Source organism: Hevea brasiliensis, chromosome 11, assembly GCF_030052815.1.
Source record: "Hevea brasiliensis isolate MT/VB/25A 57/8 chromosome 11, ASM3005281v1, whole genome shotgun sequence".
Taxonomy (NCBI): Eukaryota; Viridiplantae; Streptophyta; class Magnoliopsida; order Malpighiales; family Euphorbiaceae; genus Hevea; species Hevea brasiliensis.
This window is the reverse complement of record NC_079503.1, coordinates 36495771-36517941: the sequence shown is the minus strand read 5'-3', so window position 1 is coordinate 36517941 and position 22171 is coordinate 36495771. Positions and strand designations below refer to the sequence as shown.

General features: G+C 30.0%; 2 protein-coding genes across 7 annotated transcripts; both read left to right on the top strand.

Moving 5' to 3' along the window:
* The first annotated feature begins 656 nt into the window (after positions 1-656).
* LOC110654976 (uncharacterized) lies at positions 657-7983 on the top strand. 2 transcript variants are annotated; one of them, XM_021811123.2, is made up of 5 exons: positions 657-819; positions 3705-3811; positions 4631-4916; positions 6932-7138; positions 7458-7983. In XM_021811123.2, the coding sequence occupies exons 3-5, from the start codon at positions 4647-4649 to the stop codon at positions 7752-7754; spliced, it is 774 nt and encodes a 257-aa protein (XP_021666815.1). In that variant the 5' UTR covers positions 657-819; positions 3705-3811; positions 4631-4646; the 3' UTR covers positions 7755-7983. The 2 variants fall into 2 exon arrangements, with proteins under 2 accessions (XP_021666815.1, XP_021666816.1); XM_021811124.2 differs by lacking the exon at positions 3705-3811.
* A 2188-nt stretch (positions 7984-10171) lies between these two features.
* LOC110654974 (uncharacterized) lies at positions 10172-15821 on the top strand. 5 transcript variants are annotated; one of them, XM_021811119.2, is made up of 11 exons: positions 10172-10369; positions 11073-11187; positions 11268-11324; positions 11411-11473; positions 11578-11646; positions 11823-11915; positions 13383-13487; positions 13985-14062; positions 14469-14597; positions 15129-15234; positions 15470-15821. In XM_021811119.2, the coding sequence occupies exons 2-11, from the start codon at positions 11080-11082 to the stop codon at positions 15658-15660; spliced, it is 999 nt and encodes a 332-aa protein (XP_021666811.1). In that variant the 5' UTR covers positions 10172-10369; positions 11073-11079; the 3' UTR covers positions 15661-15821. The 5 variants fall into 5 exon arrangements, with proteins under 5 accessions (XP_021666811.1, XP_021666810.1, XP_021666809.1 ...); XM_021811118.2 differs by lacking the exon at positions 10172-10369 and adding an exon at positions 10495-10929 and having other exon boundaries at positions 11411-11459; positions 11594-11646; XM_021811117.2 differs by lacking the exon at positions 10172-10369 and adding an exon at positions 10503-10929.
* The last annotated feature ends 6350 nt before the right edge of the window (positions 15822-22171 follow it).

The window sequence follows — 22171 nt, the reverse complement described above, 5'->3', positions numbered from 1 at the left end:
TTTTTTATAAAAAATAATTTATTATATTGAAGTTATTTTTAGAATTATGATATTTTAAATTTTAATTAAAAATTAAATAAAAATATTAATTAATAAATATTAAATTTTATTTTATAGTATAAAAGGTGGACACTGAATCCTAATAACTTTTTTTTTAAAAAATGCATTTAAATTAAAAAGAGGGAACAAGATAGTTTTATTTGAAAATTTACAATACATCAAAATTATAAAAAAATATATATATTTATTATTTATAATGAAATCTTGAAAATTTTATTTGAAAAATATTTATTTTTCAGTGATAAAATCATTTAAAAATAACCATAATTAGATTTATAATATTTTATATAATATTTTTTAATGATAATAATAAAATTCTTTTAAAGGATTTCGAGTTCGAATTTTGATTATAATTAATTATATTAATTTTTTTATTTTTAAAAATTTAAAAGAAAATAAATTTTATAAATTTTGCTTTCTAAATGCATTATTATTCCTCTTTATATTATTTATTTAAAAAAAAATAAAGGGGTATAAGTAAAAGATTTCCAGCAGCACATGGAGGAAATGAAAATCGTAAAAGCGAGCCTGACAAAAATGCAAATTATAATAACATGTGCATGCCCCTCTGGCTCTCTGAATTGGCACGGTATCGAATATTTATTTATATATATGTACATAGGTGAAGCGATGCCAGCTCCCCTCTGCAAGCTTTTAGTTCAGTTGACGCTAAAAAATGCCTTCAAAGTATTGAGAAGAAGACAAAATAGTGGCGATGTCAACGAACCAGTCCTGATTCCTTTTCATTTCAGCTTCTGGGTATGGCTAATTTTCAATTTTCCTTAATGGTTTTTTTTGTCGTCTGTAATTTGTTAATTGACCTCGGATAACATTTCCATTTCTTTGGGTTTTCTTTTCTAAAGAAGTAAAAGAAAAATCGATTCCTGTGTTGGGTTTTTGCTTTCAATGCAGGATCTTGATATTCTTTTTGTTCAGTGAAATACTTTTACAATCTGTATTATGAAGCAAAATACTGATATAATCTTTATTTATATTAAATTGGATTTTGCTGTCGATCTCCATTCGCTTACCTTGATGAAGCACTTGCATGCTTGGTATATACATGTTTTGAGCTGGATTTAGTTTCTATGAGCAATTTGATTGAGTGGTTCTTGTATATTTTAGTACTCAAAATCGTGTTAAAAAGAAAAAGATAGTAGGGAAAAAGATCTGAGTAGCAGAAGATAGATATTTATGTGCATCCCCATTATAGAATATGATATATCATTTGTGGCTGATGCCAACGGACCATCTGTGAATGTTACCATGTTATTAGCAATTTCTTAGTCTTGGAGACTGAAGGGGGACTATGTTTTTTGTAGCTAATCTGGTACTAACAATCGCTAAATTTTTATTCATATTGCTGTTAAAACCTTCACAAATGAAAATACATAATTGAATACATCAGTAAAGCTTGGTCTTAATTTCACTGTTGATGAATGAAAGCTGTTTTTAGCCTTCGAAAAAGTTCCTTTTGTTTTTCAATTTCCAGCGTAACTCCTAAAATTTTCACTGTATATATTATGTACTTCAAGTAAATTTAATCTTACTGCAATTACTACTTTATTAATTTCTGATGAAAAAGTTTCTCAAAGCTCTTTCATACATCTGATTGTACACATTGGTATGATCTTTTGCCTATCAGTTAGATCAAAATTCCAAGGAGAATGTATGTGAAAAGTGAAATGCAGTTCTTAAACAATGTGCTGTGTTGAAATTTTTTTCTGGAGCTTCAAGTTTGATGGGATATATTCATTAAAATTGAATCTAGTTTCACGGTCTCACAAAATTACAAAATTTGAATTTGAAGAAGAATTGTTATCTGTATTTTGCGGCATATCTAATGCAACTTTTCGAACATAGAGGGAAATGTAAAATAAAATAAAAAGAATGATTGTTGATTTTTGTTTAGAGAGACTGTAATCTTGTTTAAGGGTGATTGTTGAATTAATTAATCTCTAATTTATTGTGTCTGATTTATGTTATTTTCTTCTATGTGATTCAAAGTTTTTGCTAAAACCTACAAATGTGCTGATGAGTTTTCAAATCCAAAGATATAGTAACTTGTCAATTTGATTATCATTTGTGCTGTCCATCACATTTCAAGAGATATATTTGTGGCTGGGAAATGGCCATAACCTTTGCTCATATTTAACATGTTATTTTAAGAAGCTTGTTATTAATCTATTTCTTTACAGTTTGCCATTTGTCACATACTGATGTTTAGGACCAAGAGCTATTCTTTTCATTGGGTCCTTTCTTGGAATCGGTATTCATTTGGATCAATTGACCAGCTACATTTCTTCTGCTCATTAGAAGTTTGATGGAGAAATATAGAGATGTGAAGAAAAATCTACACATGGTTTTTATTGATTTGGAGAAGGCTTATGATAGTGTTCCAAAAGATGTCTCATGGAATGTGTTAGAACAAAAGAGGGTATCTATTAGGTACATACAAGTGTTGAAAGATATGTATGAATGAGCAACTACTATTGTGCGCACAGTGAGAGGGGACACAAGAGATTTTCCTATCTCAATTGGATTACACCAAGGATCAGCCATAAGCCCTTACTTTTTTACATTAGTTTTAGATGAATTGATGAAACATATACAAGAGAGTATTCCTTGGTACATGATATTTGTGGATGATATTGTTCTGATAGATGAGACACGAAGAGTTAATAGAAAGTTAGAGTTTTGGAGAAGTACTCTAGAGTCGAAGGGTTTTAAGTTAAGTAGAATGAAGACAGAATACATGCATTGCAAGTTCAGTGAAGGCCAAACTGGTAATAGGGAAGGAGTTAGTTTGAATGGAGTGGTACTGTCTCAAAATAATCACTTTAAATATCTAGGCTCAGTTCTTCAAGTAGATGGGGGATGTGAGGAGAATGTTAGTCATAGGATTAAAGCCGGATGGTTGAAGTGAAAACATGCCACAAGAGTTTTATGTGATCGCAAGATTCCCAATAAGTTGAAAGGAAAATTTTACCGTACAGCCATACGACTGGTTATGTTACACGATAGTGAGTGTTTGGCACTAAAAGAGTCGTATGCGTCTAAGATAAGAGTTGCAGAGATGAGAATGTTAAGGTGGATGAGTAGCCATACTAGACTAGATAAAGTCCGTAATGAGAGTATTAGAGAAAAGGTAGGAGTGGTGCCAATTGAAGATAAGTTGAGAGAAGGGAGATTGAGGTGGTTTGGTCATGTGAAACGTAGACATACAGAGGCTCCAGTTAGACAAATAGAGCACATTAGTTTAGAGGATAGAAAGAAAAAAAGGGACTAACCTAAATTGACTTGGAGGAGAGTAGTACAACATGACCTAGAAGCATTACACATTTCTGAGGATTTAACTCAAAATCGTTTAGAGTGGAGATAGTGAATCCATATAGTCAACCCCAAATTTTTGGGATAAAAGCTTAGTTGAGTTGAGTTGAGTTGAGTTTCTTTTATCTTTGCAAGTGCTTAAGTTATGATTGAACCCTTCACCTATAATATGCCCTTTATCAGTTATATTATACCTGCCCTCTACTTTATAATTGCAGTCCAAAGGACAGAATGTTTGTTAAGGTCCTTAATTTAACGGCTTCAGCAGATTTTAGAATGTTTCCTTTTGAAATTCTTTTCCTTTTCTTTTTCAGGTATCATGCTTGCTAGCCAATCATTAAGATTGGATGTACAGCGATCATAAAGAGTCCATTTAGCTCTGCAATACCTTACCTTTTTCCAAATTTACTTCTATTACTAAGCAAGTCTTACTTCTTTCTTTTTATTTTATTTAGACTTATCATTTGATTATGCTTTCCTCAATATCTAGTGCACTCATTGTTAATTTTGTTGCTGTGTTGCGTCTTAAAGTATTACATTCTTGATTGTCATATATGCAGTATGCAATTAAGTATCCAGTTTCATTGTTATGCTCATGTTTTCTTCTTATTCACATCCTCCGATTGATTTGTTGAACCTTTGAAGTTTGAAAGAGAATAATAATGGGTAGGTATGGTTATTTATTTTTGATGTCATTTGTCACTTAGAAAGTGGCTTGATTGACAAGGACTTTCCCGTTGATATGTATAATGTTCAATCAAAATTGTTTGAGAAAATTTTATATATTATGCTCATTTTTTTTCCCTTAACATTCACATCATCTGAGATTGATTTGTCAAAGCTTTGAATTTTAGAGAGATTCAACCATAATGTATACTATGGCTTTTTTTTGTTTGATGTCACCTCTCCATTAGAAACTATTGATTGGCTAGATTGGCAATACCTTTCTGTTGATAATATGCTTAATATTCAAACAAATTGTTTTAGCGATTTTTTTTTTTGTTGGAAAATAATGTTCACTAGAAGTTTATTAGATGATAGGGAGTTAGTTTAGTAGGTGAAGTCAAATAGTCACGTTAGCATCTTGGAACCCAATCTTATCAATCATGCAGACACAGAACCTGTCAGATCTACTGGAGGAATTGCTCATTTCACAATGTTGTTTATTTCTTCAAGCATATTATTTATGTTATGCTTAGAATTGAAATTTTCTCATCATAAAGCTTTGGTGTCCTCCCAGTTTTGAAATCTGCTGCATGATTGATGTCATGTCTCTGTTGTCAAAATTACGTTGCATCACTGTGGATGTCACCGGTACGCTCATAGCTTACAAAGGTGAGCTTGGTGACTACTATTGCATGGCAGCAAAATCTGTTGGACTGCCATGCCCTGACTACAAGCGTGTACATGAAGGCTTCAAACTTGCATATACAGATATGGCCAAAAAGTATCCATGTTTTGGGCATGCAGCAAAAATGCCTAACATTGTCTGGTGGAAGATGTGTGTGAGAAATTCCTTTATCAAGGTATATAATTTAGTAATTATATCTATGGCAATCCATGTCTTGATTAATGACCTGTTGCTAATGATTGTGTGTCACACTGCTTGATCACAATGCCATTATTTATTTTTGAAGAGAAGAAACATTATATTTTTCCCTTGCTAGATGTAACATCTATAACCACGGTGGCTCCTGACCTCATGTAGTTCACAGTGATAGGGTGACAATTAGATACATATGAAACACGTTGTTTTAAAGTTGGGTTAAATATTTGGGATAGTTGCCAAAAAAAATCTAAACTTACCAAATTTTTGCAATTCAACCCCAAATTTTGAAAATTGCCAATTAAATCATAAACTTTGAAAAGAGTTGCAATTATACCCTACTATTTGTTGTACCGTTAATGGGGTAACAACATGTCACGTAAGATTGCCAGCTTAGCGACACGTCAGACGCCAATTCAGTGCCACGTCAACCAGGGATGATTGCCAAAAAAACTTGGAACTTTTCAAATTGTTGCAATTTTATCCCAAACTTTGAAAATTACCAATTAAATCCTAAACTTTGAAAGAAGTTGCAATTACTCCCTACTCTTTGCTACACCGTTAAAGGGGGTAACGGTGTGCCATGTAGGATGCCAAGTTGGCGCCACGTCAATTACGACTAATCCACAAGACTGCACAAGCTCACCCCTTTTTAGTTTTTTTATCAGAATTTCTTTTTGTCTCTATAGCGAATCTCTCTCTCTCTTTGTGTATATCAATGGCAGAAAGGCACAAAGATGGTTACTCGACCCTGCTTCATAGGAGATACGAGCTCGGCTGGATGCTGGGACATAGCACTTTTGCTAAGGTCTACCACACTCACAATTTACAAACAGGAAAGAAAGCATGACGTTAAAGGTGGTTAGCAAAGAGAAAGTGATTAAAGTTGGTATGATTAGGGGTGTGCAAACGGTCGGTTCGGTTCCGAACCGAACCGAACCGATAAAACCGAAAATCGAAAATAAAAAATTTTAAAAACCGAACCGAACCGATTGATAGGAGAAAACCGAACCGAATCGAACCGATAAATTTCGGTTCGGTTCGGTTTTAAACCGATCAAACCGAAATTTATAAAATTTCATATTTTTAACATTAAATCTAAATAATAAAAACAAAAAAACAAAAAAAAATTAGAAATCAAAACTCAAAAATCTTTAGGTTCGGTTCGGTTTCCTTTGATTTCGGTTCGATTCGATTCGGTTCGATTCAATTTGATTCGATTTTTTTGATTTCCTATATATATTAATAATTTCGGTTCGGTTCGATTTTTTTGATTTTTTTATGAAAATAACCGAACCGAACCGATTAACCGAAATTATCAAAATTATAAACCGAACCGAACCGATTAAATTTTAAAACCGAACCGATTGAACCGAATTAATCGGTTCGGTTCAGTTTTTCGGTTTAAACCGAAAACTGCACACCCCTAGGTATGATGGAGCAAATCAGGAGGGAAATTGCTGTTATTTTAAGTAGTTGATATCTATCATCTATTTTTGTCATAGTCGTGGTGTTTATCACTACGATTTGAAGTCGAAAAAATTTCTTCTTGATGAAGATGGCAACTTGAAAGTTACAAATTTTTGAGCACGTTGTTGCCCCTCTCTAACAGTGTAACAAATGATAAGGTGCAATTGCAACTCTTTCAAAGTTTAGAGTTTAATTGACATTTTTCAAAGTTTGAATAGAATTGCAATAATTTGAAAAGTTCAAGATTTTTTTGGCAATCATCCTTAGTTGACATGGTGCTAAGTTGGCGTCTTACATGATATGCCGTTACACGCATTCACGGTGCAACAAATGGTAGGATACAATTGCAACTCCTTTTAAAGTTTAAGGTTTAATTGGTAATTTTCAAAGTTTGGAGTAAATTTGCAAAATTTTAGAAAGTTCAGGTTCTTTTTTGCCAATTATCCCTAAATATTTTATTGTCTGTTTGTGTATTTCTCTTGGGTTCAACATAAATTTTAAGAAATGAATTTTGTTTTCTTTCAGGCTGGATATGATTACGATGAAGAGACTTTTGAGAAAATCTTCAGGCGCATATATGCCTCATTTGGTTCATCTGCACCTTATAGTGTCTTTCCAGACTCCCAACCATTCCTAAGATGGGCACGTGAAAAGGGTCTTCTAGTTGGGCTTGTTAGTAATGCAGAATATCGATATCAGGATGTGATACTTCCAGCCTTGGGTTTGGATCAGGTGAACAAATATTATCTTTTGGAACAGTGTTAGTTGTATTCTTTTATTTATTTTGAAAAATCTTTTGATCTTTGCTAAGTTTATAGTTTGATTTGAAACTGAACTTCAGCTGTTTTTATTTAGTCTAATTTGGAGATATGGACTTGATTGCTATGAAAATCCCTAGGAAACCTACTACATATGCAATCACTATAGAAATATATACGTTTGTACGTCCTTTGAGGCAATAAACAAAATTTGATGCTCTCTTTACATCTCCATGATCACAAAGGAAGCCTAATAATGCCATTACCATGATTGTTCTGTTTTTGAAAATCAGGGGTCAGAGTGGGACTTTGGTGTATTCTCTGGTCTTGAAGGTGTAGAGAAGCCAGACCCAAGGATTTATGAAATTGCACTTGAGAGGGCTGGAAACATTGCACCAGAAGAAGCTCTGCACATAGGGGATAGCATGCGGAAAGACTACACACCGGCAAAGGGCGTGGGGATGCATGCATTACTGTTGGATAGGTTTAAGACTCCTGATGCTGAGGAGTGGAGAAAATCTGGTGCAGTTGTGCTTTCTGACTTGGTGTCTGTACAAGAATTGCTCACCTTCGGGACATTGACATGCTGAGGGGCTTATTTCTTCCCCAAAGCTGCTGTTATGTGCATTTTTTCCCCTTTTGATAAATGAAAATTTACAATACCTGAGTTGCTGGTATCAATCTCCTTGAACTTTGATAAATTTGCTGTATTATCATCTCACAGCACATCAAGACCAAAATTCTGGGATTTGAGAGGAAAGAGTGAATGTCAATTCTGTAATAGCAAATAAAGCTAAATCAATGTCAACTTCTGAAGTACTTGGGCCTCTATGTCAAAGCACCGAACTGATTTTGAACTTAAAGGCTCTGATTGGATGGAGTATGGGAAATGTAATTAATAAAATAGTAAGGAAGGGTGAGGAAGGAGAAGTGTAAAGAAGATTATAATAAAAAAAATCTCATAGTTAGAAAGGATTGAGAGGAGAGGTAATGAATATTTTTTATATTTGAAAAGATGTGAAAATAGAATAAATAATTATTAGAAATACAATAATATTTTTTTATTAGATAAAAATTTATTTTTTATTTTTTTTAATATATAAATTAAGGTTTTTTATTTTTGATTTGGCGATTTATAATTTATATTTTTTATTGTCTCTTTATGCCATATTATAGTATGTATCATTTTAATATTCAATTTAGATATCTATAAAATAATATAAATATCATTTTGAATCTTTTAAAATATTTTATTTTTTAAAAGGTAAAATATTATTGTTATAAAACAAACTCTTAACTACTGCAATATATTGAAATTGATAGTGATATGATAGTTTTGAGTTTATGTATTCTACAGGGGAAAGGGTTATTATGAACATGTTAAGTCAAAATGAGTGAATGTTGGTGTACCAGTTGGACTTGAAGTTCTTGTTACATGTTAAACAAAATATGAAATAATTTTTTTACTTTGTAATTAGATAATTTATTAAATGAAAAATCCATCATGATAAATATCTTGAATTTGCAAATAGTAATGGTCCACCATGAATAAATAACAAAATTAATAGATCAAAACAATAATAAAGAAATCTAACAAAGATTAAATAAAGAATGAATTATTTAAAAAAAATAATAATTAAAGCATAATAATTACAATAAACTATTGAAAGGATAAATGATTTAATAACTGAAATTAAATAGAAAGTTAAAATAAACATTGTTTTTGTAAGAATTCAAAATCTACAAGAGAGAGTGGAGCTACGACAACTTGAGAGAGAAAATATTTATTTGTATTGATTAACTAGATTTATTTTTGGGTATAATTAGATTTTTAATAAAAAATTAAGGGCACAATAGGAAAATAAAATAATTTTTAACTCTCACCCCTTCTTACTTACACTCTAATTTGGGAGGTAAGAAAAATTGAGATTTGAGGGGTAAAGAGGGTAAGTCTTATCTTTATTTACTTTTACTTACAATAGTTACTTACTCCTATTTGTTTTTATTTACCTTTTTCCCACCCTATCCAAACAGAGTGTAAGAGATTTATATGCGCTTCTAAATCTCAATACCATTTCATAAACTGTTAAACTAATTTGAAGCTGATACTGAAGTACCCCATTTGCGAAAAATAAACGCCTTATAGTGCCTAATTAATCAAATTTTTAATATTAAAATCAATTACAATCGAAGCCAATGAAAATAAATAAATAAATTAGAAAGTATTTGATTCACCTGTTGGATGCAGCTGATAGCTAATAGACACCCAAACAGTTGAATTAGAGTGTTTGGTAATTTATAAAAAATAAAGCCGATGGCTGATAGATAGCTGATATGATACCTATCAGCTGCAGTTTGTATCAATTCTATTTTTAAAATTATTTCTCATCAGCTGAAAGCTGATTTGATTTTATTTTTTATTTTAACTATATTATTATTTTTTATTTAACTCGAAAATTAATATTATTAATACTTTTATATTTTTTATTTATAATTTTAATATTTTAATTAACACATTTCAACTTTATTAAAATATTTTTATTAATAATATAAAATATAAAATATTTATTTATATCTAAAAATTTAAAATTAATTTTAATTTTTTTCCTTTATCAATAATAATAATTATTTTATTATTTTATATATATTTTTTAAATTATTTAATTATTTTTTTATTTTAATAATAAAATAAATAATATAATAAATTAATAATTATATTTTTATTTTAATAATATAATAAATAATATAATATATTAATTTAATAATTATATATTTAATTTAATAATAAATAATATAATATAATATAATATAATATAATAAATTTATAATTTTATATTTATTTTAACAATAAAATAAATTATATAATGTATAACATTACTCATGATTGTATATATTAACAGAAATAATTAAATATAATTGTACTAAATTATCGATTAATAATTATCAACTACATTTAGATTAACCAAAACAAACCCATGTAGTTTAACCAAAACAAAACCTTAAACAGTTTGTTGACGTGCTTATAACGCATTTAAAAGTTTATTTCTTTTTACATCTTGTCCGCAAACTACTCTCTCTAGCTCTAGCCAATAGAGTGAAGTACCATCTGAAAACTGGTTCCCATAGATAGGAAGTTGCAGGGAATTGGACCTCTGACTTCTGTCTCTTCTGTTACCTCTTTATCCTCCTCATACCAAGGAACCACGTAAGCAGTTTCTATATCAATTTTTATTTATTTATTTATTTTTTGCTGTGAAAATATTTGCAACCATTTTTTACCACTGCGAATATATTTCTCAAAATTATACAATCCTTCTGTTTGTGTTAGTGAGCAAGTAATTTTCGGCATGCGTATCAACTGTTTGATAAAATTCCTGAAAGAAAGAATTCGAGTTATATTTCACAGTCAAATATTTACTTGTGTGAATGTGTAATGTATTCACTTTATTATCATTATTATTATTATTATTATTATTATTATTATTATTGTCGTCGTCGTCGTCGTCGTCGTTTTGGTTTTTGTCTGTTTGCCAAATGTGAATCAGTTGTTTGAGTCATGATTTCCAAGAATCTAATCTATACTTTGTTTACACCAACCTCCTGCTGTTTGATTGTAAGACTACATTTCTAATGCAACTCTTATTAAGACATGTTCGACACTCTTTGCATTGTAAAATCCTGAACCATGAAGTGATCCTAATATCTTCGATTGTATAGAACCCTTCATGGGTTTATGGTTCACTTCAGGAATGATTATTGTGACAGGTAAAATTCACTGTTTCAGAATATTTTGTTCTGCTTTGGTATATTATACACCTTTAGTGTCACTTCGTTCTTATTGATCTCTATTTTTACATATTCACCTACATATTATTTTCTTCTTATAAATGTTTTCATGTAAATGCTAGTCTCATTATGGAAAATGGGAAAGAAGCTGAACTTAAGAGTTTTCTCAAAGTCCTTCCGTCTGTAGAATTTTGCTGCGTCTATGGCTCAGCTCTTCATCCAAATAATAATGATAAGGTGTTTTCTCCTCACATCTTCTCTGGGGTGATTTCTTTTATTTCCTTATATATATAAATCTTTAATATGAATGTGTGTAGTCATCCATGGTAGATTATATTCTTGGTGTATCAGATCCTCGACAATGGCACTCTGAGGTAAAGATTAAAGCTTAGATTCATGTATGACACATCTTCTCTTCTAGGTATCTCACTCTATTGTTTTTGTTTATCACACTGCTCAGAATCTGAGGTTGAATGGAGATCACTATGCGTCGTGGATGGTGCACCTTGGTGGGGCCAAATTGGTGCTTGCGTCTCTCTCTCTCTCTCTCTCTCTCTCTCTTATACACACACACACACACATATTTGTTATCTTAACTTTGAGACTTTATCTCGTCATTTATGTTAGATAACTGAAGTTGCAGATGAGATTGGTGTTGGTGTGCATTTCAATCCTTTTGTAAGATGGAATGGCAAGGTATTCATTAACTTTCTAATAAATTAGGAAATGGAATCCATTTCCACATGCACTTGCATGCCATTTATCTTCTTATCCTTTAGTATCCTTTAGCAATACCATGTTTTGAATCCTGGCATATAATCCATAGTTGAGTAATATCTTGCAACTTCTCATCCGTAAGCACTTGTTGACAGATGCTCAAATATGGGGTTGTTAGAATGCATGACTTGGTTCAGGACATACTGAATTGGAAGAGATTCTACTTGTGTGGCCGTCTACAAAAACCAGTATTTCTTATCTTCTTTGGCATATCTTTATTATTTTCTTTGTTGTATCAACATTGTTGCCTAGTTCTTTCTTCTGAACTCTCTATGGAATCCCATTCATAATTGCACTTCTATGAATGTGATGATGAATTGACTAGAATTGAAATGGAACTCAGATTCTCAGTGCATGCAGTTGAAGTTTAGGGGTTTTTGAACAGAATAGGCTACTTACTGAAGTCAGTTCACTGCAATTACTGAATTCCATACTTAATTCCATCCAAATGCATGAAATGGGTTCAATAAATAAAAATTGAATTCATTTTGGCCAACTTAGAAGCCACAGACAAGTTATATTTTCTTATATAAGATATATTTTAATTCAACCAAGCTAGTTAATAGCTGATTTTTTAAAAAGAAATTAATAACTATTTGTTTTTATAAACATAAAAATATTGAAGTTACATAGTAAATTTTCTGTATGCTTTTTGTGTGCATGTTCCTGTGATATGAACCTACCTAACTCTACCTCAAAAGGTAGCTCATAAGATAAGGTTTACAAACCCATATATATATAACTCTTAAGACCTCCCTGCAGAATCGATGTAGGACACATCATTCCCAACCCTTTTAGACTGAACATCCTTGTGAAGTAATCGGGGTCATGACTCGTTCACCCCGACCTCTCCTCAAGAACGTCAAGGAACCTTTGTACATGGCTCACCGACTCATACAGAGTGAGGCTCTGATACTAATGATATGAACCTGTCTAACTTCAGCTTAAAAGCTAGCTCAGAAGGGGAGGTTTGCAAACCCATATATATAACACCCAAAATCTCCCTGTAGAACCAATGTGGGACGCATCATCCTGTGTAGACATTGCGCATGTGCATACATACGGTTCGAAGCTCACAAGGCAAGATCTAGCATGTTCAAGTTTGAGCTCAAATTGCTTAGAGAATGAGTCCACTTTGTTTATTTAATGGAACAAGCCAAATTGAGCCTTTTTACGATTTGAGCCCGAGTAGCTTATTAAGAGCTCAGTCTCAATTCATTAAAAGCTCAGTTTGTCTGTACCCTTCGCGTTCTTGTTCTTTCTTAGTTGTGAGATGCATGATAAGTGCTTTAGTGTTGCAAATGAGTCAAATTGTTCATAGAAAATGTGGAGGCTGGGGTCTTTAACTGTAGCTATTGAACACATTCAATAAATAACACCTGATTATGATATTCTTTCTAGCCCAGCTCCAGCATCTTCACATTCATGTCTTGAACCTTCTTTTCTTCAATTGCCAAAGTATGAGTAATCTGATATCAACTACTTAACTAATTGTTAGGTGATCAAATTAGTGAGATTCATTTATCAGCTTATATATTCTTTATGCTGCTTCTCAGGTTACGTGCTATCAGGGCTCATACACCCACTATATTCTCTTTGCCACTCTATTGTGATATTAGCAAATATAATCATTGTTTAAAATTTTAATGACATAGGTTCACATACTTGTGGATAATGTGGATATTGGAAATGTAAACTCCGTCAATCTAAAGGCTGCACTTTCTGCTGCTCTCCTCATTTTGCCATCCAAATTCACTGAGGTTTGCTTCTTTTTCACCACTTACCCATTATAGAAGGGGTTAATGAAAAGAATCCAAAAGTTTGGTACAAGTGTCAAGTATGGCCCTTTTTGGGTTTATCAATTATATAAACTTCCACATTATGCCAATTATGACGAGCTTAGGGGAGGCACAAGTAAAAGCGATCTTATCTGAGTGCTAATATGGATTATATTTTATTCATAAGATGTTAAGACTTGGTAATTTGGCACTTTGAATTATAATATTTGATAATCATTAATTTTTTTTTGAAATGCCACTTAGGATTTTTAAAAAAGATTTTTTTTTTTAATAAGAAAAAGAAATAGATTATTTTCTACTCTCTTCTCTCGTCATTATACATTGTTCTATTTTTCATATTTTATTTATAACTTAGATGTTTTTCCATGTATCTTCTTCAGGCTGGCTACTATTGACACAAAGTAGGAAACGAGCTGTTGTAGAATAATAAAATCATCACATTTTTCATTGTTATGCAGGAAGATCTATATTCCAAAATATGTAGTCTATCATATATGGGTGACTTGCGCATGCTTTTTGCCGAGGACAAAAATAAGGTAAAGTTGAAACAGCTATCCTCAGGGAACTTGATGGCTTTTGATAATGTTGACATGCTTAGCACTTTTTATTCAATGAAAACCTGGGAATAATTGCTGTTAGTAGAGTTTTATTGACTACTTTCAATGAAGAATCTGCTTTGACTAGCTTTAGAAATGCCCTTGATCACATGTTGGATACCAAAGATAGTCCTTCATAATCTCTATTATCAGTTTGAACACTTTAATGGTGAGTTTACGATCTACAAGGTCCAGGTTGTACATCCACTCTAAATTCATGTGTTTTTTTTTTCCTCTTTAAAATTGTAGTTGGCTATATCTTATTTTAGCTGTGATATTGTTAGTTTACGTGCCATGCGGCTGCAGTTGTCAAATGACCATTTTCATCACTATCAACCTGCCATAGGTGAAGAAGATTGTACAAGGGCAATTTGGTCTATTCCAATCGATGTATACACCATTTCTTCAAGAATATGAGGCTAAAGAGTTACTAAGATTCTCCTCATTCAATAGTGATCAGGCAAATATCTCTCAGGTCTGTTTCGATTCCAGGTTCTCAATTTAAAGCTTGTTCAATTTTGTACCTATAACTAGTTTCTTCTTTTTGAAAGCACACTTTCTAATCTGCTGCTGGTCAGATAATTAAACATCTCTAACCTTTAATTCATGCATAAATCTTTACCTCTTTTTTTTAAAAAAAAAGGGTCTAGTTTATCCTATTTATTGTGATCATGATTTCAGAAGCAGTCAGCAAGAGTCTTTTATCCAACATATTCTGAAATCTATTGTTTCTGGTAAACAAAGCAAGCACTTCTCATGCAATTAGTGCAGTAATTAATGGAAGAAGTAACATTTTCAGTGGTATCAGATTGTTTCAAGTTATGAAGCACTAGGATACCTTAGAAACAAGTTAAATTACTTAATGAATTAAGATGGCAGAGGCATCTTGGGGATATATATATTTTTTAAACTTCAGCAGTCTTTAGGATATGTGCATATCCATGCTTTACTATGGTGTCTTTTATCTCCATCTAGAAAACCTCATACTTTCATGTCTCTCAACCAGGATTGTGGTTTGTCAGTGACTCGTTCTCTAGTTCGTGCTCTTCCTCCACTAGTCAGAAACAAATTGGGGATGAAGCTAGGGGAGAAAAAAATGCTTAATGATTCTGGTACGAGAATTTATTTGTGTGGATGGTTAATAGACCAACTGGTCATCAAATTACATGATTTGTATTATAGTATCAAACCCGCAACACTTGCAGTATGCAGCACTTGTAAACATGATTTAGATATCTGGTGGGCAGGCCTGCTGCCAACAATTGTTTACAAGCTGCGCTTGCAAATTTTTCATCTCTAACCTGAAGGTGAGCATATATTAACATAAATTTTTACCTAAATTTCCAGGGCGAGTTGTACGTGAAGTCATGATTAGTTCAAGAGAAGAGGCTGCAAGATGCATGCAGAAGGTCCTAAGGCGTACTGTCATGGTTTCCAGTTTAAGGCAGGCTGTCTCCGGTCTACTCGCTGTAGGCGGTATTAATGCCACTAGATATGTTGCTAGTAAAATGCACAAGGCTTGGAAATCATGGACATGATATTCTGCAAATTTTAATTCCTTTCTCTTCCTTTTTTTTTATTGATATCTGGAAATCAGTTCAGCTGGACTAAACACACATAATAAAAGGAATCTAGAAACTAGTAGATATATTCCAAATGCTATGAGAGCAAGTTTTGCAATGCTAATCCTTTTTCATAATTTGTGCTGAGCAGTGAGCAGAAGTGTTGTGTATATATATATATATATATATATATATATATATATATATATATATATATATATATATTTTGCACTATTTTGATGTCTGGGAGTGGGGAATGGTTGATTTTTTTTTTTTAATAAACTGGGCTCGACTAAAATTTAAACTCGTCTTCGACTAACATTTGGACTAGACACCATCTATGATCATGTTTTCACTATATTTATCATCAATTTATCGTTGTCTTGGTAAACGAAGTTAGCTTGTTGATTTGATACGTCATGTTAAGGATGAAATGCGGCAAAACTGATATTTTTTATATTCATTTATTTATTAAAATTTCAAATTAAGTAATCCTTTAGCACCCATTTTCACTCCTACCCTAGCACATAATTGTTGACAAACCACGGCAGTGTTTTTCACAAGTCACCTTCGCCAGTCTTTTAGTCCAAACCGGAATTTCAAATTGAGTCATAGCGTGGGCCCTTGGAGCTCACCCTTGCTGATCTTCTAAGCTTGACAAATAAATTTAAAATATTAATTATTTCAAATTTAAATCTCTATCGACTTTTATAGCATATAAAAATAATTTTTATCTATTTTAAGAATATTTTTCTAAATTCACATTTATGAGAATAAAATATTATAAAAAATTTCGTCTCTTTCATCCTCTAATGAACTTCCAAACAAAAGAGGAAGTTTTTTTTTTCTTCTCTATTAATTTTATTTTTCTCTTGCAATTTGTTAGTTGTTGCCAAAACTAGTAAAAAGTAAAATAATAAATTACTATTTAATTCTTATATATTGATAAAATTAATTATTTAAACATATATTTAGAAAAATATACTATTTAGTTTTTATATTTTACTTTCATTAAATTATTTAGTCTCTCTATTAATTTTTTCCTTAATAATAATAGCCAAACTATTATTTAGTTTCTCTATTTTAATAAAAATTATTAGTTAGTATTTACATTTTAAAAAAATATATTAATAAGTTTTTCTTATTTAATTTCACTAATTATTTAATCTTATAATTATTTTTATATCTAAACTATCCTAATTCTCTCACCTTTATTTCTCTCTTATCTTTTCTTATTTTTCTCTCTCCATGTTACTTCACTTTTACACTACACTCTTTCCTTCTTATTCTCTATTTGTTTTCACATGTTGATAAAACTGATACAAATCGTCGACGCAGAAAAGTTAATTAATTTCTAAAAATTTTTAAGTAATTTAGAAAAATTATTTTTCAATAAATAAAATATAAAAATATTGTCCAAAGAATTGAAAATTAAAGAAAATGTAAATTTAATTTTAGTTTTTATATAACAAAATTTCTATTTTTATCTAATACTATATTTTTTTTAAACATTATATTTTATAAAATAATGTCTTACATTGAATTGAGATGAAGTATTTGATCTATATATAAGATTTATATAAATCTTTTCTTTTTGAGCTAATTATAAATATGAAGTTAAGTTTGATCCATTTTCTTTACCTGAATCAATTAAAATAAAAAAAAGTTAAATAATAATATAAATATAATAAATAATAATAAATTTGATAAATTAAATAATTTAATAAAATTAAAAATATAAAAAATAAATAATAATTTTCACGTTAAAAGGAGGTTCGCGAGGGAGTCATGACGCAAGCAATGATGCAAGGAACAGTTGAGGCTTTGAAGGCAAGGAGAGAGAGAGCGTCAATTTATCTCGATTATCGCTGTCATCTTCATAACAAGCACATGGAAGAAAACCAATATTCAAGCTCCAATCCTTTTTGAAATTTCTGTCAAAACTTAATTTATTATAAATTAAATTATAAAATATATAATGACATTTGACGCAAGCAATGATGCAAGGAATAGGCGAGGCTTTGAAAGCAAGGAGAGAGAGAGCGTCAATTTATCTCGATTATCGCTATCATCTTCGTAACAAGCACATGGAAGAAAACCAATATCCAAGCTCCAATCCTTTTTTAAATTTCTGTCAAAACTTAATTTATTATAAATTAAAATATAAAATATATAATGATATTTTTATTCATTTATTTAGGAGTGTACAAACAATTAGTTTGATTATCAACCCGAATTAAATTGAAAGACTAACAGAATTCGATCAATTATTTAAAAAAAAAAAATAGTTTGATTCATTGATTCTCAATTTGCAAATAGAGGAAGAAACCATAATGGAAAATCCAAAAAACGAACTTCAAATAAAAAGGGCAGTCTACAGTTGGGCTTATGGCTTTTTGAAGCACTTTAACATCTAACATTCAAGTAAGTCTATCAGGATGACCGCAAGTTAAGTATTTACAAATATTTAAGGATAATATATAATTAAATTTGAATTTAATAAATAATACCTATAATAAATTTAAACTTTACATTTTAAATATTTATTATTTAAAATTATTTATATAAATAATTAATTAAATATAAAATATATATTTTTTATAATAATATTTATAAATTTATATATATATATTATATTTTAAATAAATATAATCTAAATATTTTATAAAATCATTAAATTTTTAAAATATAAATTATTTAAAAAAATATTTTTATATAAATTATTAATTAAAATATATAAAATTAAATAAATTCATATATTTATCAGATAATAAAAATTGAGTTTAAAAGAATTTAAATAATTAAAAATAAATTATAATTATATTTTAGATAAATTTAAATATTAAAAATATTACTCAAATCTAGTTTCAATAGGATGATTTTTTGTTGGAACCCATCATTATCATGGCTAGAGTACTGAGTGGGTTCCCTCTCTCCGACGCATTTTTTGAGCCTCCAAGTCATCAGGCGGGTTGCCAGTGTCCGCTGCTTCGCCAAACTATTCGGTGACGCTGATCTTAGCCTCTCAACAGAGAGAGAAAGGAAAGAGGGGAGATAAAGCTTCGGTAAAGGAAGTTTTTGGAAGAAAAAAAAACACTGGGGGATGAACTTGGATGTATTATGTCTAGGTTTTTTTTTTTTTTTTTTTTTTGAAAATTAACATAAAATGGTACTTTTTGAATTAAATAAAAATTATATAAATAACATATATTAATAACATAATATTTTAAATTTTACTTTTAATTTTAAAATATTTTATTGTTAATATGTGTTAGAATTAAAATAATACTCAAAATTAAAGAGAGGGAATAAAAATTATTCGACCTTGTTTAATTCAAATTTTTTACTTAATAGGAAGTTTACTCCTATTAAATTTATTGAATTTAAGGAAGTTTGCTTACTTCATTTTTTAAAAAATTAATCAAAATAATAAAAAATAAGTTAAATTTATTAGCTTCTTAAAAGGAAGTTGAGTGAACTTACCCAATTAAGGGCTTAACATTAGATTAGATTTTTGCCCATTCAGTGGGGGACGTCACAAAAAAGTTCTCTTTCCTACCTATCTAGCCAAAAGAATCCACCCATTTTTTCCATGCTAAGCACTTACAAGTCCACTCCGAAAAACATTTGAGCATAGTGCCGTTAACCACCATCCACACAATCAAATCAACTTCACCTTCTCTAAGAAAAAATCAATCTACCAGCACAACAAACGAGAAGAAATCTTCTCTTAGCTCATTTAGGTTCAGGTTTTATTTGAGTTTTGTTTTTATTAATTTAAACACATTTAAAAATAATTTTAATATCATTAAGTATAAAATTTATTCATAATTTTATATGAGTTTAACTTGTGAATCTAAATTTAAATTAGGGGTTGGGCTTAGATAAGTGGCAATGATAAGGATAATTAATGAAAGAGATGCCAACTTGAACGTGGTGTTTATTCGAGTCTACGTTCATTTGGTGGGTGAAAACGAATGAAAAGTATGGTCCCAAGTAATTACTGTCCGTCTACCTTCAAATTAGTTCTGATTATAATCTATCTAAAGAGATTTTTTTTTAAAAAAAAATTATTAGTATTTTGTGATGTTATCAAATTAATACTTTCAACTCTTATTTAAATTGAATTGATTTTAATTAATATCAATTAAATTAAAAACATTTCTAGAAAATATTGCTTTATTCTATGAATAAATATTTTTTTTGTCATGTTCTATGGCTAGTTACTTTTATTATAAAAAAATTATTTTATGACAAAAAATAAAACAATTTAATAAAATTTTATAATTTATTTCAATGTTAATCACATGAAATGAATTATAAAATTTTATTCAATAGTCTTATATTTCGTATCAAAATAATTTTACTTTGTAATAAAATAAAAATAACTATATAATACACTATTATAATATATTTCAGTTTGGAATCGGAAACTAGAGTTGTACGGTTTTGGTTCGATTTGGAGTCTACTTAGAAATCAGAATTAAACCAAATTTTTGGTATGGTTCCATTCAATTTTTCATTATTTTGGTTTTGTAGAGTTCTCGGTTCTTAAAACATTTTTATTAATTATTTCCTTAAAAAAATCATACTTAAATTAGCATTTAAGTTTTGAATTGAGTTATTAATACATAATATACCATATAATATATCTTTTAGCCATTTCTAAATTATATAATCTCCAACCATAAGGTGCATATATAATTTAGAATCAAATATATTACATAATATAATATACATTTAATTATTTATTAATTATATAATATTTAACTATAAGATATAAATATAATTAAGAATTAACATATATAATATAATAGTATATTTATAATTAAAATTATAAAATAATTTAATATATTTATAATTAAAATTATTAAAAAAATAGAGAAATGAAATATAATTATTGGATCTAGGGGTTTTAATCTATGTTTTGATGATAATAAATAATTAGTGTGCTATTAATTTATTTTGGAAGTATTTGTGTTAAGATTATAGGTCCCAAGTTTAAAATTGAGAAATTACTTCAAATCAAGATTGAAAGAGAGAAATAAATTGAAGCAAAGATCAAGGAGATACTATAATATAAAATTTTCTTTTATCTTGTGAATCTCAATTGGTTGTTTATGACAGCTTAAGTCTAGGTCTCCCTAAATTTTTTAGTGTTTCTATTTTTAACTTTTTCTTGACCAAGGGAGACTAAAATGAAATTTTCACTTTTGAGAAATATAAAATTATTTTTGAAAGTGTTTTCATTAAAAATTTTATCAAATTAGCTTTCTAATGATTTAAACGGATCGAAAATCCGATTTCAGGTCAAAAAGTTATGAGTTTTTAAAGTCGAAGTGCCCTTTTTGTGCCTTTTGCCTAGAGAGCACTTTGGCAGCTGAAAGAGGGAACTTCCAGAGCTGAAGTTCACTCCTTAAAATGATGGTTTTTAGGTTTTAAAGTCTAAGTGCCTTTTTCATCAAGAGAGCGCTTCGGTAGCCGAAGTTGAGACCTTTGGCTGTTGAAATTCACTTTTTAAATTATATTTTTTAGTGCTCCAACCTTCAGTAGCCAAACCTAGGTTTCTGAAACTCGATAAAATAAGGTTTTGGATAGTTGAACGGCTATATTTGCATTTAATACACCTCTAAAGTCATTTTTTTACTAAAATTATAAATAGAGACCATTTATGACTGGAAGGAAATGACAACAACATTTTCCTTGAGAATTTATTGTGTTTAAAAGATTTTCTTCTTCTTTTCTCTCTAGATCTTGAGCTACCATAATTGATTGTTGAGAGTTTAATAGTTTGAGCTGTAATTTCTTTGTTCTGAGAGTTTCTTCAAGGTTATTGTGAACATTTATTATTACTTGAGTGAAATAGAGCATTAAATTGCCCTTGAGTGTAAAGGAATTTGCCAAAGAGCAAGGTTTTACTTTTGTGATGATTGTAAGGGTTTATTCTTTACCTAAAGAAGAATTTTAGTGGAGTTAACTCTCAAGGAGGGCCTTGAGGAGAGGACTTAGGCTTGGGATAGCTGAACCTCTATAAAATCTCTTATGTTCATTATTCTTTTCTCTTTTCCTTGTGCTTATTCTCAAAATTCCCTCTTAACCTTCAAAATTTTTAATTAACACCCAATTTACCCCCTCTCTTTGGTTGCTACAAGGGACAACAAGTGGTATCAGAGTTAGTTTCCATTCAACAAAGATTTAAACATCTTGGAGTAAAGATCAATGACATACCTCAATGCACAAAAATGTCAATTGGTGGTAAGACCTCCCTTCTTTGATGGGACTAACTTCTTATATGGGAAAAATAGAATGTTTTATTTTCTTAAATTAGAAGGAGTTAACTTGTGAGATGTTGTAAAGAATGGGCTATTCACCCCAACTAAAATTGTAGATGGTGTGCATGTATCTAAGCTAAAGGGTGAATAGAGTGAGCAAGAGAAAAGAAAAGTAGATTTAAATGATAAAGCTATTCATGTTTTATTTTGTGCAT

Coding starts and splice junctions, on each gene's coding strand:
- LOC110654974 (XM_021811117.2), top strand. CDS start 10,898: ATGGTTCACTTCAGGAATGATTATTGTGACAG. Junction 11,325..11,410: donor CTCGACAATGGCACTCTGAG/GTAAAGATTAAA, acceptor CACACTGCTCAG/AATCTGAGGTTGAATGGAGA. Junction 14,063..14,468: donor TTGCCGAGGACAAAAATAAG/GTAAAGTTGAAA, acceptor AACCTGCCATAG/GTGAAGAAGATTGTACAAGG.
- LOC110654976 (XM_021811124.2), top strand. CDS start 4,647: ATGATTGATGTCATGTCTCTGTTGTCAAAATTACGTTGCATCACTGTG. Junction 4,917..6,931: donor TGAGAAATTCCTTTATCAAG/GTATATAATTTA, acceptor GTTTTCTTTCAG/GCTGGATATGATTACGATGA. Junction 7,139..7,457: donor CAGCCTTGGGTTTGGATCAG/GTGAACAAATAT, acceptor TTTGAAAATCAG/GGGTCAGAGTGGGACTTTGG.